General features: G+C 44.9%; 1 protein-coding gene across 1 annotated transcript in view; it reads right to left on the minus strand.

The window, feature by feature from the left end:
• The window catches only part of IL18RAP (interleukin 18 receptor accessory protein), a 644,980-nt gene that overhangs the window by 52,866 nt on the left and 575,805 nt on the right, over positions 1-16,309 (minus strand). Inside the window, exon 10 of the mRNA XM_069636930.1 lies at positions 15,859-16,041. Coding sequence (XP_069493031.1) covers positions 15,859-16,041 — 183 coding nt within the window. The remainder of the gene's footprint in view (positions 1-15,858; positions 16,042-16,309) is intronic.

Here is a 16,309-nt window from a genome sequence, read left to right on the forward strand (position 1 = left end):
ATCAAGAAACCTTGAGTTTAAGTTTTATTTGGATGCTTGTCACTGTGGAAGTCTATGTTACAACCCTGCAACTCACATTGACCCCTCTTGAGATAAGCCTGGCTTCTCAGTCACTCTACCAACTTGTGTTGTACATGCTTATGCCAAAGGTTGGGTTAACTATTGCCAAGAGAACAAGGCTGGTGCAGTCTCCCACAGGGTACTGCATACAATCTTGCCTAACAAGTTGTCTTGGAAAGATATGGATCAACAGCCTCCTTTATGGCTTGCAAAGTAGCTGGTGGGATCTGCTGCCCCACAGGGGTACCCTGTGTGGTGGCAGTATGACTGAGGAGGATGCCGTAGAGGAAGACAGCCTACTGTTTCCTGAAAATGGAACAGCCTTTCTCAGAGCATCTCAGTGGTTGGATTTGGTGTGGCGGCGCAACAAGGTGGTTCCATAACAGTACTGCCCAGGTTGTCCACGACTGACTATAATGTATAAAATGTAACAGGAGTAACAGATGAACAATTGTTCTCCGATGGGGAGCTGGAGGGAGAAATGGCATTTCAGCGATACACTACCCAGTAGAAGTAGTAGAAAGGTTGGTGCAACACTCACACAACTGGTGAAGAGGGGAAGCAGATACATAGATGAGGATCTTAAATGGGAAAAAGGGCCCCATGATGTATGAGTATAAAAGGGGCGCCGCTACTGTTGCCCTGAGCAAAACAATAACCATTGTCCTGAGAAGCTGATGAGGGGATATGCTTGGCCCTACATGCACTGTGGCAGAAGGGCATAATACAGACATCTACATTGCCGTGCAACACCACTATATACCTGATAAAGAAGTAAAAGGGTGGGTTGTGAAGATTTATGGAAGATTTACACCCTCATAATGATGTTGTTGAAGCAGAGTTTCCCCTGGTACCAAACCCCGCTACAATAATATGGGACATTCCAACGAAGGCAAAGTAGTTAAGGGTCATCAACCTAAGGAATGGTTTCTTTTCCATCTCACTACACCCAGACTTTAGATATTTGACAGCCTTTATGTATCAGAGTGCCTGATTTGAACCCAATAGGCTGCTGCCAGGGTACTGGGAATCATCCAAAACTTTTAACAGAGCGATACAAATGGACCTAAGCAACTTTCGAATGTCGAGCTCAGTGATACAATAGGTTGACGAGTTATTGGTGTTCAGCGAGACAAGGAACAGTGTACGGCCCACTCAGTGCATCCCTTGACATTTCTAGCAGACAAATGGGATAAAGTAGATACGGACCAACTACAATATTACCAGGAGGAGGTTGTGTACTGTTAGGGAGATTTATCATTATTATGCTTCACACCCTCTCCTAGTGAGACCCCCAGCACTTTTTGCTGGACTTCTGGACCATTTTCTTTATTCCTGAATGAGTGGAGCCATTTTCCATTTATTCTTTCTTATGGGCTCTGTCTTTTAGAACTCTGTCCTTTGTGTTTTACTGTCCTATGGCGTATACTTTCCTCCATATCTCTTTTAAGGCATCTCTGTTTTACATTTGCAGCACACAGCTCCTTATGGGCAGTGTTGCTGGTAACTCTTTGGGTTCTCCTTTGAGATTATTTTCGATATCCCAGAGTAACTACAGTTGTTAAGGTTAGTATCTCTCCTAAAACGCTATTGTCTGAGAGATTGGCACACTCCACCTTATGTGGAGTGTCAAGGAATACTCAGTATCCCCCTTCTGTCTGCTCCAGTGACTTTTATGTCACATAGGCAATCTCCTAATTGTGGCTGGTGGCAGGGAACGTGTTCTACCAACTATTGTGTAATGTTCTACCGCAGGCTATGTTCATATCCCCGGTTAAGCACAATAGGGTCACCCGAGTTCACATTTGTTGACTCCTTTCTTTTTTTGCCATTACTAGTGTGGTTGTTCTTTGTCAGCCCTTCTTCTACTTTCCTGGGAGGTGGAAGTCTGTGTGAGTGATTTACCTTTGGCAGGAACACTTGAGTGTCCCCGCCCAAGCCCCAGTGCGCCTCGACAGGCAGGAAGTGGGGGAGGGTTTTTTCACTCCCATGTTCTTTGTCTGTCTCAGTGCCTGAATGGATCCTGTTACTAATGAGGGGTTGGATGTCCTGATTGGGCAGCCACTCGCCCCTTTCTATAAATTGCTGAGAGAGATTGCAGAGGAGTGTGTGCTGAAACTGTATAAAAGTTGAGGTCATTGAGGTGATAGGCAAGTCAAACACTGGAAACTGAACTAACCAAAGAAGAAGGTGACCAGTGACGCCTGCAGAACCAATGCTGTCCTGACCCCGTTTTCTGTGGGACAGAGGTACTCTGAGAGGACAACTCCTTCGCTTTGACTGGTGGGAACAACAAGTCCCAAGACAATTTTAATCTGAGCCATCTCCTGGGGGGCTGTGCCTCTCCAGAGCTGTGGAATCCGAATGCCAGGAGACCTCCGATCCAATTGAGTACAGCACTGTGGAAAGGGCAAATCCTTCCGAGTCTTTGCTGAGCACCAGATGAACCTCCACAGACACAGTCCAACCCATCCAAGACCCCACAACACAGTGCAGAACTTCAGAAACCAAAGAAGAGTGTCTGGGCGAATCAGACCTTTGTTGGTGCTGCAGAAAAGGTTCCCAAATTGCAGATTGACCAGAGAAGTTGCTGAAATCCATGCCAGAAGTCCTCGATCAAGACTGCTGTTGAGAGATCCCCTCCATTGTCCTGCCTCTCATCATCAAACCAAAGAGAATTGAGCCACAAAGATTTCTTCTTAGCAAAGGTACTGTGAGGAAGGAAAAATGTATTGCTTACCTTGATCCAAACAGTCGCTGAAAGGCATTGGAGTGCACATAGAGGTGTCCAGGGCAACCCACTCTGACTAAAGGGACACAAGCTGGTGCTTGTGTCCTTTATAAAAATCCTATATAGGGAAGAGAGGGAGGTAGAAGCTACCCCTGTTCAAAAAGGCGTATTTGCGGTAGGCACGAGTTGCAGCAATCTAGGTTTAACAAATACTAGCCAGAAGGTCACAGAACAGGAGAAATGGAGTTCAAACACATTTTGTACTTTAATTCATATACTGACAACACATCTAAAAAGAACAGGCCTGTAATACCACATAAGGCCTTAAAAGACACATGAGCCCAAAGGGGCTAGAGACAAAATACAAAAATACGTTTTAGCTGTACATAGTAGTAAAGGTTAGTAACATAGATATTTGTGCAAATTAATGTACTACTTAATGATAATAGTACACTATTGCTGTCGACACATTAGGTAATCAGTGTTTCTGGTTTGGGATACTATTGACACTCAGGAGTTGCTGTGTTATAGCAAGGTGACTGAATGGACCAAACTGTCATCAGGACGAGGATGGTAGGAGAACTGGTAGTGTAAAGTACCTATATAAAAAGATGACATGATGTGTGTCAGGGGTGAGTGACCAAGAAGATATTGCAAATATATCAAAAAAGGGGGGGTCTGCAGGTCAAAAACCTATCTTGATACTGTCGTCTTATGAACTTAAATGCTTAGACGTCAGCAACTTGTGGTTCTGGCGAGATTAGTTGGATCCTATTAGATAGTCGATCTACCTTACTGGCTGACATGTATGCATCTTTCAGCAGTAAAAATTATTAATGTGAGGAGCACATACCTGGCGCTTGCTTTTGGACCAGGCTGATAAAGACTGAATCTATCGTCGTTGTAACAGTAGATAGATTTTGAGTGTTAGACAGGATCGCCTAGAGATAAGGAAATATACATCCTTTAGCGATGTACACTTCTGTTATGTTAATTTCATTGTTAGTAGTGGTGGTGACTGTATCTTAGAGACAGCCATGGGTGTTGCCATATAATGTAAGGTATGTAGAAGTGACATGTTATTCGACTGTGCATGACAGCACTTAACATGTATGAAAACATTTTCTTTTTGTGTTTACTCTGTGTGCCAAACCAGGTTTGGTTCCTTTGTTCGTTGTCCTTACGCAGGCTTCTGAACAGAAGCCCTCCTTAGGCGCCTGTATGTCTGGGAGGGGGGCAGGATGTGAGGGAGGGCTTTAGGGCTCCCTCCACAGGGTCTCCTTGGAGACCCATGTCGCACTCTGATCTGATTGGCTTTGGTGACTGTCCGGCGGGGCAGCCACCCTACTGTGTGATTGACAGCCAGGCTGTGTGAATAGGGGAAAACTGCATAAAAAGCAGGTCTCTGGGTATGGAAAGGCAGAGTCACCACTGGAATGAGAGAACTGAAGAGGAGCTAACAGAAGAGGACCCCTACCACGACTGAAGCTCCCGGTGAAGCCCTGCTGCAGCTCCAAATCTTCAGACTTCGACGACAGAGAAGATCTGCAAGGAATCTTCTTCCCTTGAGCTGGTGGGACCAACCAGTTCACCCAAACTCCAAGCAAGGCCTCCCTCTCCTGGTCGAATTTGCTGTGCGGTGTTGCAGTGAAACGGATAGCCAGGAGGACCGGACCCTGTTTGGGTTTTAACCAGCGCACCTTTTATTTGTTGCTTTGCTCTGCTGCTGGTTTCTTCCCTGGGCAGTACAGGACCCTCCAGTTTTCCTACTTCGTGTCTGTCCAACAGTCACTTCAGGAACCGTGAGCCTGCAGCACCTGCCAGGAACATTCACCTCAGCTACAGCCTTCTTCTCTATTTAAGGAACTGTTCAAATCCGGTTGTTTGTTTCGTCCAGCTGCAGTGAAAATCTGAAGGCTTGTCCTTCTCCATTCTTTAAGCTAACTTTTCTGCTGACCAACTTCATCCTGAACTCTTGGCAAAGACTTAACCGCAAACTACCCTGAACTGTGTGATCTTGAGCAACAGACTTTGACTCCTTAACATCGGCCCAGGCCTATTGACTTGATTTCCTCACTGTAGCTCCTTTTTCCAGAATTCCCTGCCTATTACTTGTTGGTACTGCTACCTTTTTTGATAGCGTTGTCTTTCTCTCCCTTTTTGAATTACTGAAGTGCCATTTTACTCACCCTTCATTTTGAGCCTAAGTTGTCCAGAATCTATTGGGTGTGGTGTAGTGTATTCAGAGTGTGATTTTTCATCTGCTTTACTTTAGTGAAATGTTTTACAACTGATGTGTATATAAATATATATTCTTTTACTCAGAAACCTTTAGTCAGTGTTTGTTTGAATCATAGTAATTTCTTGCCCTTTGTGTAACTATTGATACTGCTCACTTACTCTTGAGATAAGTCTGGCTGCACAGCCATCGCTACTACTTTACTGTGTAGTACAGGCTTGTACCAAAGGTGAATTTGTGCTGTCACTTGTAGTCCTAATTGTGTGTGGTTTTCCCAAAGGGTACTGCATATAATTCTGCCTAACACTATGCACTTGGTCTTTGATCCAAGATGGACAAGTAAAGGGGACAAAGCAAGCAGAACCTGAGGTAAACCAGGAGCTCATTAAGCACTGGTATGACCAGAAGGCCACCATGATGGAGTTGATGCTGGGCAACATGGTCTGGATTATGGAACCTGTCAAACCAAGTTTGTTTGTTTATTGTGCATTTATAAGGCGCGTATACAACAAATACATTGTGTTTCAAAGCGCTCACTGGGCAACAGGGAGGGAACACAGGATTAAAACACATGAATACACTGGAGGATAAAGACAGACCTACAAAGCCTTGTGAGCATTCAGAATGTACAAGTCTAGAGGAGGAGAGGAGGAGAGGGAGTGGGTGGTAAGCAGCAGGTGTGAATGAACAATGTGGGAAGTGCTAGGGATGTTAGGCTGCAATAAATTGGTAAGTGCACACCTGAAGGTGATTGGGTGTTGGAAGCCTGGGCCACATGGAAACATAAGGGCCCTGGTCGCCAATCTCAGCAACTGTGGGATTTGCAGGGGAGAGAAGAAGGGAATGAGGTGGTGAAATGGAAAGTCTTGAGGAGCTTCCAAAATTTGAAGAGATCCAGCTCATGTCGAAGAGGAAGGGGAAGGCTGTTCAATAAGACAGAGCCAGCTGAGGAAAGAGATCGGCCACCGGCACTCTGTATAGTTAAACACTTGACACACCAGAGTTAGTACCAGAGGAACATAGAGGTCTAGAGGGAGAGTATTTAGTAATAGCAAGTTGCAGACAGTGTGGTCCCCAGCCACAGACATCCTTATGGATGATGTAGAGGAATTTTGATTTGATCCTTGCAGCGACCGGGAGCCACATAAGAGTTTTTAGGGCAGGATAGATGTGGTCCCTGGGCTTGAGGCCAAGGATAAATCTTGCTGCCCTATTCTGGATTATTTGGATGGGTCGTAGGGAGCAAGAGGGTAGATTCAAGAGGAATGCAATTGCCTAGAGCAGAACCAAAGCTCTGGTAACATTGAGCTTCAGGGGGAAAGTGAGAAAAGGGAGAATTCCTTTGAGAAGGAAGAGTTGAAAGTGGGACTTCTTGGAAATATCCTGAATGTGAGGGAGGAAGGAGAGAGAGGGGTCAAAGATGACTCCAAGATTTCTGGCTTCAGATCAAGGATAAGGGGAAAGCCCATAGTGTATATCCAGAGGGGAAGAAAGAGGGAGCAGTGGTCCCAATAGGAAGGATATCTGTCTTGGTGGTATTGAGACAGAGATTGTTGGAAGTGCACCAGGACTGTATGGCAGATAGGCAGTCAGGGATGATGGAAGAAGTAGAAGGGTAAGCGGGTAGTTTGAAGAAGAGTTGTGTGTCATATGCCTTGCACTGGTAGTTAGAGGGAAAGGTGAACATGAGGCGAGCCAGTGGACCAAGGCATGTGTTAAAGAGACATGGGGAGAGGTTGTAGCCCTGGGGGGCACCATAGGTGGCGAAAGAGGTAGTGGAGGAGAAGGTGCCCATAATAACCTGGGACTGACAGTTACTCAGCAAAGAGGTCAGGCAGTCCAGTGCCCATTCCGATATACCCAGGGTATAATGGAGCCATTTTATGATGGAGTGATTGATCGTGCCATATGCAGTGCCTTGAAAGACAAGTGGGAAGGGCCCTATGTGTTGTTGGAAAAGATCTGTGAGGGGAACTACCTCATTGATATGAAGACCCTGAGGAAGATGCATCAGGTCTTCCACGTCAACCGGCTTTAACCCCATCACAGCTGGGGTGACTTAGTGATGCCTCTGGTCAAGGATGATGGGATAGAGTAGGGGACAGACCCCATCCACGACTTCTTGCACGCAAATCCCACTGATGGGTCTCTTGAGGGAATGCACATCTCTCCAGACTTCACCAAACAGCAACATCAGGGCTGCCAGTGGCTGCTGGATCCATTCACCGGACTGTTCTCACTGGCTCCTAGAAAGAATTATTGTCTTGTCCATGAAATCGACGCCAGAGACAGTACACCGTTGAAGAGGAGGATTCACTGATGCCTAACAAACTTTGCATTCTCCAACCAGGCCACACATTGCCAGTTCACGGTTATGCCTTTTGGATTAAGAAATGCCACTGCCACCTTCTAGCGAATGGAGAACAGGTCCTAACAACGGTGGATGACTTTAGAGTCACCTACCTATACAGCGTGGCAGCATTCAGTAACACCTGGAAAGACCATTTATCCCATCTGGAACAGGTGCTTCAAGACATGCTGAAGGCTGGCTTGCCCAACAAGGCATCCAAATGCCAGATAGCACAGGGTACTCTGAAGTACCGGGGTCACCATGTCGGTGGGGGTAGGAAACAACCTCTCCAGGCTGAAGTCCAGGCAGTGGAATATGGAGACATGTCCACCACCTAGACACAAGTGAGGGCCTTCCTCGACTTCACAGGAAACTACCAGCCTTTTATTAAGGGGTATGGCACCATTCCCTGCCCCGTAAACAACATCTTGTTAAAGAAATAGCTGAAGACGATCACTTGGACAGGATGGCCTTTGCCAGGCCCCCATTCTGAGGATCCTGGATTTTCACCAAGAGTTTATCATCCAGACAGACGCTTGTGAAGTTGGCATCAGTTCAGTGTTAGTACAACTGAACTCAGAAGGGGTAGAACAACCTTGTGTGTACCTGAGAAGGCACCATACCAAGTGAAATAACAACGAGTCCACCATTGAGAAAAGGGCATTTGAGGTAGATTTGGCCGTATGCAAGTTGAAGCACTACATTTTTGGTTCACACTTCACTCTCCAAACCAACCACTGAACTCTGAGGTGGCTTCTAGGTAAAGCCATGCGAGGAGAGAACCCCACGTTTACTGTGTTGGCCCATATTTTACAGGGATTGGACATGGACATCACAAACAAGCCTGGGGCACAGCACTCCAATGCAGATGGCCTCAGTAGGTTCATTCAACCAGGAGAATGAGCCAGACCCTTAGAAAGATGATTCTCAACCTTTTTGGCTGCCGGTGCATGTGAGGAATTGCCATATGGCAAGGGTGCAAAGCCCTGTCTTTTTTGATTTTCATTAATATGTACAATTATTTGGGGGATTTCTTCTCCAAAGGTTAATCTGCTAACCAGATCCCCCTTTGTCGCCAAGTCCATGCCAAAAGCATAGGGTACTTGTGTCCTTTTGCATCAGTAGCCTGATCCACATACCCTGATCTGTTCAACAGATTAAAAGTTCATAAGATGCCCACTCAATCACAACAGTGACAGAGTCACTGCAGAGCAGGGTGGCATTTAAGATATGGCCCCTGTACCACAACCATGATGATCATGAATAACCTATGCTGGTGGCAGGGCAATCTCTAAGAATAAGCTATGCCTGAATTTACTCATAGTGCATGGCACTACCTATGACCATGGCCACCACATCCACATTGGTATCATACATGTGTCAGCTCCTGGGATTCAGCTCTGCTGTGGCAGTGAATGAGTATTCAGGTCAGACGTTCCGACAGCCCAAGGACCCAGCCTCTCTTTGATTCCCTTTTTGAGCGCTGGTAAAACCCTCTCCTAGAGACAATCACACAGCAGGTAACTGTCCTGGGCTAAGGGCTCAAAGGAGCACACCCTTTCAGAAGGAATTGGTTCACTCGAGGGTGCTGCATGTCTAATGACCTTTGTTGTCAGTAACGAGGGAAGGGGGTGGGAGTGGAATAAGTAGGAGGACTATGGTCACTGGAAGATGCCTTCCACCATCTTATTTCTCACTGTCTCTCTGTCCCCTCCACTTCCTCTGGAGCAAAGCACTTTGGGTGTAACATAAACTGGGCAAAGTCCACTCTGGCCAAGAGCATGAATTGCTCCACTAAAGCAGGCTAGCTTTAGACAAATCACCTGGAGACTTGTATCTTAAAACGCAAGGAGTTTTTACCCTTCAGCAGATTCTCTCATTTCCTCAAGGAACCTTTAAGGCCGAAGACTTGTTCTGAAGATTCTGACTGGACTTCCTTTGGGATAGTTGTACTGTCCAAAGCCCTGAGCTTGTTGTGAATGAACCATCCAAGACAGAAAGAAGATCTGTCCTCTAACCACTCCCAGGGAACATCGGGAATGAACTGTACTGTGGACCAGGACCAATCAATCTGCAACAAATCACCTAAGCTAGGGTAGCAGACCCTGAGCGGAAGCCTCCTCTCCTTGAGTCCTCTCTTGAGACCTCACAGCAATCAGAGGGCTAAACCAGGAGATGGTCCCTATTCTACCACACTAAACTTGTTGCTCTGAGTTCGTAGCATCTTGAACAAGAGCGAAGGCACTGGCACTGGTATCTACATTCCTACAGCCAGACAAACTACTGCTTGCATCTCAACCAGCTTGACACTGTGTCGCGTTCCAGCAAAGCACTTCACCTGCAAGGCCTGAAGAGACTGCTCAATGCCCGGATCCGTACCAAATCATTGGAGAGTCACTTATTGACTATAACCGGAGGGTTGCCACCACAGCTCAGCCCAGCTAGTTCATGAATAGCTGCCTCAATGATCAAACATTGACGAACCCAAGATAACCATTTCGAAGGCCATTGCCGCCAACTCGAGTCGCTGGAGTGTCACTCATAGACCCCTCCCAGCAGCTAAAGCCTGACTAGGCCTGGACCACTGCAAATCGTCCCTGGGACCACCCAACCTGCCTCTTTGAAGAACAACCATTCTACCATACAAAGCACCTGCATTCGCCCCTACTTGATTCCTGCTTGCTGCCAGGGTCTCAACAATCCTACATGCCCGAACTGAGCCTGATCCGCTCACATCAACATTCGACCCCGGGTGTGATGTAGCAGCCCACCAAGAACTGAATCCAGGTACTGTTGACCCTGAACTGACCCCATGGTATACTTGGAGAGTAGAAACTGGTTAGGTCACGATTGATCCTGTTTTCAGTGAAGATACCCTTTTTATGGTGGTACCTTACCCACCACTTCTGGACCTAAGCTCAGAGTGGTACTTTCTGCAGTCTGTTGCATATTCACTGTTCTTCCTTTTGGGAGGGGTTTTGTGTATCAATCTCCTCTTGTTCTATGTGCAGATGGTGTATTAAATGAAAGTGTTTATATTTGCATACAATCTTGATTGGACATTCCCTTTATTGTGTTGTTTGGGTCATTACTAGTTCACCCCTCTTAATAACATAGCCTTCCCTCTGCCCACTTTAGCACAAACGTTTAAGGAAGTATATATCTTTACTGTCCCTGTTCTACCTTGATGATCACATTGTTCTTTGGTTTGTAAAAGTGTGAGGGCTGTGTGGGTCATTTTGCACTTGCACTGATGTGGAGCAGAATCCAACTCGTCACGTGAAGAAACATTGCCAGCCGGAACAAGGGCACTCCTCCCAGATTAAAGATTTCCAACAACAGTGGTAATTTGTAAAGCAGAGGGTTCTCCTAATGTATGCAAATCAAACAGGCCAATCTTGTTTACAAAGTTATTACCAAAACTATTGCTGAATTGTGTGCATGAGGTGATTCCTTCACTGGTCTGCACTGAATAGTGCAGTTTCATTTCTGGCTAGTCCAAGCTGATGAACCTTAGAAGGTGCTTTATTGCAACGGTAATTTCTATTTCTCTGCTCTAACATCCAAGGGTCTTACTCTCACTGGATTCCTGTAGGTATGTTGGTTCTATTGAGTAGTCGTTCATGTGGACATTGTTGAATCCCATGGTAGAAGGGCTTGTTATCTTGGGTTACCTACAGCTACTACATACTTTGTTAGCGTGTAAATGGATGCACCACAGAGAATTCCCCATTGAGCAGGGGTACCGACTAGGGTTGCCTCCTCTGACCCTGCTTTTGTTCATGGAAATGAGTGCTGAATGGCTGTAACGTGATCTGGTTCTAAAGAAGATTTTCAGGCCTGTTGAAATAGAAAATAGGGTTACCAAATACACTGAGAATGCTTTCTATATGTAAGTAAACCAGAAAGTCCAATCCTAGGGCTATGGACATATTTAAAGAGTACATGTACCACAGTGAACGCAAATGCAATACATCAAAACGATTTTCAGTGACAGTAGGGGATAACTTGACAATATCACACTGCCCACTCCACGTTGCGACAGTTTATTTCAGGCATATCAATGCTGCAAGACCTAGGGAGGAATTTGTGAAATTGAAGTGGTAGCCCCTGTCGTAAAGGTTTGTCTAAGTGGTATTCACTATCATTGAATAAATATTACTACCACTTTTACTGTGCTGCTATATTGTGAATTCAGAGTTAAAGTGGAGGAAATACCACTGGCACTTGTCTGGAAAGTTCTCATCGACTTTGCCTCCAAATAATTGAGGAATTACCACCAGAGTTCTACCACTGGGGATAAATCCTGCAAACCCTAATGCAGTCGTATCAGACCGCAAAAATGGGAACAACACTATTTCAGAATCATCGGGATGATCCTCCTATTCGGAGGTGGTAAATTGACAGTACGACTAAATGGGTTTTCCGTAATTTCCATGGGAAATACCACCAAACGTATTGTGTAATAGTAGCAAATATGTTATACAGACGATAGAGAAATCATAACGCTGATTCAGGGTTTTTATGAAAACTCAAAATATACAATTGTGCAGTTAATTATCAATGCAATACTGCATTAACTGGAATGATTACGCTGTTGGATTTAGAAACAGATAAAGGTAAGATATTGTTAGATGTATCTCATGAATGCCAATTGTTTTATATCTTGCCAACTTGCATATTCAACAACATTATTCCCTGTTATGTCTACATTGAACACTATATAAATAGGTGACATGGAGGATTTTGTCAGAAGATCTATGTACTAATTTTCCTTCCACAGGGTCACGCCCACATAATGGTATAATGTTCTGCAAAGTTGAATAATATTTCTAATCTACAGTATCACATTTATTTGGCTTAATGCTTTATGTTGGTACAGTCAGGATACATGCACAGTTCCACAAGTCGAACTGAAACTTTACACAGTATAGTGAAAAGGGGACACTTAATATGCAAAGAATGAGTGCACAGCATGCACCTGCAAATACAAAAGGAAGCTCCTTCACATACGTGTCTTAATATGTAGGGAAATCTATACAAAAGGAAAGGATCCAAATGAAAATTCCACTGACAAAAATAAATATATAAACTGCATTCAGCACAAAGCATTTGAAAGAAACACATGCAAGGAAATATGGTGATATCAGCCTCCCATGTACAACAACAGTGTATAGGTTCACAGTAAATGAAAAGGCTGTGAGCAATCTGGTCAATTTGTCCCTTCTTGGGAGGATAGCTCAGGGGCAACACGCTCATCCTGGAATCAAGACGACGCCAGAAAGACTTGTTCGATCCCCGGTCCGTGCTTAGAAACCTTTGGATAATAAGCCCCGTCATAAATAACCCATTACAATTACAATTACAATTCTCCCCACAAGGGAGCAACCTGATGTGAGGCTGGGGAGGTGAGCCCACTCCACAAGACCCTCCATAGGAGTCTGGGCAAGTAGAACCCCACTGGAGTAACTCTCCTTGCAGAGATAAGACTCTCAGTCGGTGAAGGACCTCCCAGTCCGGTATACATTTCCTGCCGACATGGGTCTGGGAAGAACAGTTTTTACTCCTGGTTTGACTAGACCAACCCCTGACATTCCATCCATCTCTTTGGCTTCAAGTATACTGGATTTCCTCTGAGCGCCACAGTAAAAGAAAAAAGAGACCCCCTTTTTGTTCGTGATGACGCATATAAACCCCAGAGAAAATGTGAATCGGGAGAAGGAAACTCCTAAGCAGGGAAGCGGGTGATTCCTATGCATGCGCGAGTTGTGGAGACAGGACGTTCAGAAGGGACAGAGTCAGGCTGGGTCGCGGAGCCTGTGGTATCATGGGGAGTGAGCCAAATGCAATCCGGATGCCAGCAGGCTGGCATCCTATCTGACCGAGAAGCCACGGTCAGAAGAAGAAGTGGAGACAGAGAAGTATCCATCTCCTCTGATGTTGTGACCACCCATTCAAATGGTAACTCCGTTGACCTTAGTCTCATCTCCTCTCTACTCTCCACCTCCAATATCTCCAGCACTCCTTCTCCCTCTGACCATTCCATCATCTCTCCCTCAATCTTGACTCCTACTTCCACCCTACTCTCTCTATCTACCACTTCCATTACCAAGTGCAGTTTCCCTCCTCCAAGTTCAATATTTACCTCTCTGACCTACACCACTCTCACTCCTCCAATGAAAAATTAATGGTTCAATCCACTGATAAAGTCTTCACTAACTTTAATGTTGTGCTTAAAACTCATTTCTCCTCTCACATCTCTCTGACCACATTCACTCCTAAACCTTCCCCTCCTGGCTTTGGATTACACGTACTATCCGCACCCTGAAAACAACAATGAGAAAAAATATTTGCACTTGGCAAAGATCTAGTTACTTGGATCTCCAACTCCATTGCTCTTCAAAACTACTCCTCTGCTCATGATGTGGCTTCTATGTCATTCTCATTTTGTCACAATCATCTCAACCTAGGTGCCTCCAAAAATCTGTCAACATAATCCTCTCACCGCCTAAACCCTCCTCTGCCTCCTCTATTCTATCTGCTAATGACCAACCTTTCTACTTCAAAAATGTCCAACATTCAAAATACCCTTTTAAATTACCTTCTATCCCCCACCCACTTACTTTGTTTCATTACCTTTACCCTCCTCTACCGTGACAATGCTTTCCTTTGCCCCCACTAACTCTGATCAAAATCTTGACCTTCTCCGCAGGGCTAACCCTTCATGTGCCCTCATTGACCCTCTATCCCCACACATAGTGAAACTCACAGCTCACAGTGTTGCTCCAAATCTTACTTCCCTCTTCTGCTCCTCTCTTGGCTATGCTGCATTTCCATCATCCCACAATTCAGCTACTATTATCCCTGTCCTTAAGAAACCTGGCCTAGATCCTAACTGTCCTACCAAACTTTGTCCTGTTTCTCTTCTACCTCACTATTCCAAAATCCTAGAGCATGCAGTTTTTGAACCGAGTTACTGAGTTCCTTGACAGACACAACTTCTTGGGTTCCTCTTCAATCTTGCTTCCGAGTCTGCTCTCCTCAATGTTAGTAACTACATCCGTCTAGCTTGTCATGCTGACCATTTATCTATTCGTATTCTTCTTTACTGCTCTGTTGCCTTCAATACCATCAATAATTATGACCTTCTCTGAACACTAGCTCTCCTAGGCATCAGGGACAAGGCCTTCACTTTGTTTTCATCGTATCCCATCCCAAGCCATTTGTAGGTGTCCAGGAGCAGAATTACTTCTCCACTCACCCCCTTACTGTTGGTGTTACCCAAGGGTCAGTCCTGGGTCCACTTATTTTCACTCTCTTGGCACCTTGATCTCCTCCTATTGCTTCTCCTATCAACTCTTTGCTGATGACACTCACAACATTTCAAACTGTCACTCCACCATCAAATACTACCTGCATACTCTTCAACCTTCCCCACTTCACCTCCACCTCCCCAGCCAGTCGTTGGTTAGGCTGGTTATCTATGAGACAGAGGACAATGTATAAACTAATTCTCATAATCTTCAAAACTATACACAGATGTGCTTCACCCTAACTACTGGCCCATCTCACTGCCCACTCACTCCCTCCCTATGATCACCTTCAGCTCACCTTCTTGCCACCTCTTGTGTCTCATACTCTCCCTCTCGTTTTTGCTCTCTTCCTCTCCATGTTCCTCTCTGCACTACTCCCACCCCTATCTGTATTTAAATCCAACCTCTGAGCTCTCCTCTCTGAATCACCACTGCAAAGCATTCTACACCACATCTCCCTTTTGCCCTCTCTCCCTACCTCTCTATGACAACCTCAGAGCACCTCTCACTTACCCCTTCATCATAACACTTAGAACGTCCTCCACTATTCCTAGCCTATATCATGAACTACTTTCATTGTCCCTGGTTCATGTTTCTAACACCCCTGCATCAGCTGGTCTTATATCCACATCATCTCTCCCATTGCTAAAGACAATGATCTTCCACTCAGGAAATCAATGTTACAGGTTCTGTACACATGTCTGTGCCAGAAATGCATTATTTGGCCTTTATTTTTAAATAAATAAATGTGAAAAATAAATGTGTGGTGACATTGCAAAACCAGCTGCAGTGTTTCAGTTTACCAAAATCTGTAAGGTCTCACAGCTATGGGCATATAGATATCAAGACCACAGTTTATGTTTTTTTATTTATTAAGTAGAGCTCAAGTCATGGCTGAACATTCAATTATATGTGCTCACCAACTAAGTCATATGTTACTCTCTATTATATCGTGTTCTAAGTATGTCAGCACAGTCACTGTGAATTTCTTAGATTCCAGTTCAGACTTAGTACAACATTGTCTGTTTTACTCTATAAAATGAAAATGAATCCCCCCTTTTTCTGCATGTTTAACCGCCAAGTGTATACATTGAAAAAGGAACATCTTTCAAAATCATTATACTATTACAGCTTCTTATGGCTGCCCATCAAACAAGGTTCTCACCTCCCCCGGGTGGGATGTCTCTTTCCATCAGGCACAACCTGAACCCATATTTGTTCTCTAACATCTCAGGGAGGAGTTCCAGTGCAAACCTCTCCTCTTCATAGTCATTTTCCTTCATCAAGTTTTCAATCTGAAATGTGCCGGGTTTTGCATAGGACACAAATGCATCAAATTCTTTGCTGTCTGGGGAAAATGATGTCAGAAAGTTTAGTTCACATTAATATCCTTTTATTACAGTGTGCCATTTTCAGTCATTGCTAACCGTACATTTATCAATGGTAATAACAATTGGTTAAAAGTTGCAATGCGGTATTAAACCAAAGACCATCACGTGCCTTTTGCAAATACATAAAATTCATGACTAGATAGATCCCTGATCTGCCCAGTAACACAATGGGCCTCATTACGACCCAGGCGGTCCGGAAATAACGGTGGCGGTAAACCCGCCGCC

This window comes from Ambystoma mexicanum, chromosome 7p (assembly GCF_040938575.1).
Source record: "Ambystoma mexicanum isolate Mex_15411 chromosome 7p, UKY_AmexF1_1, whole genome shotgun sequence".
NCBI classification, from domain to species: Eukaryota; Metazoa; Chordata; class Amphibia; order Caudata; family Ambystomatidae; genus Ambystoma; species Ambystoma mexicanum.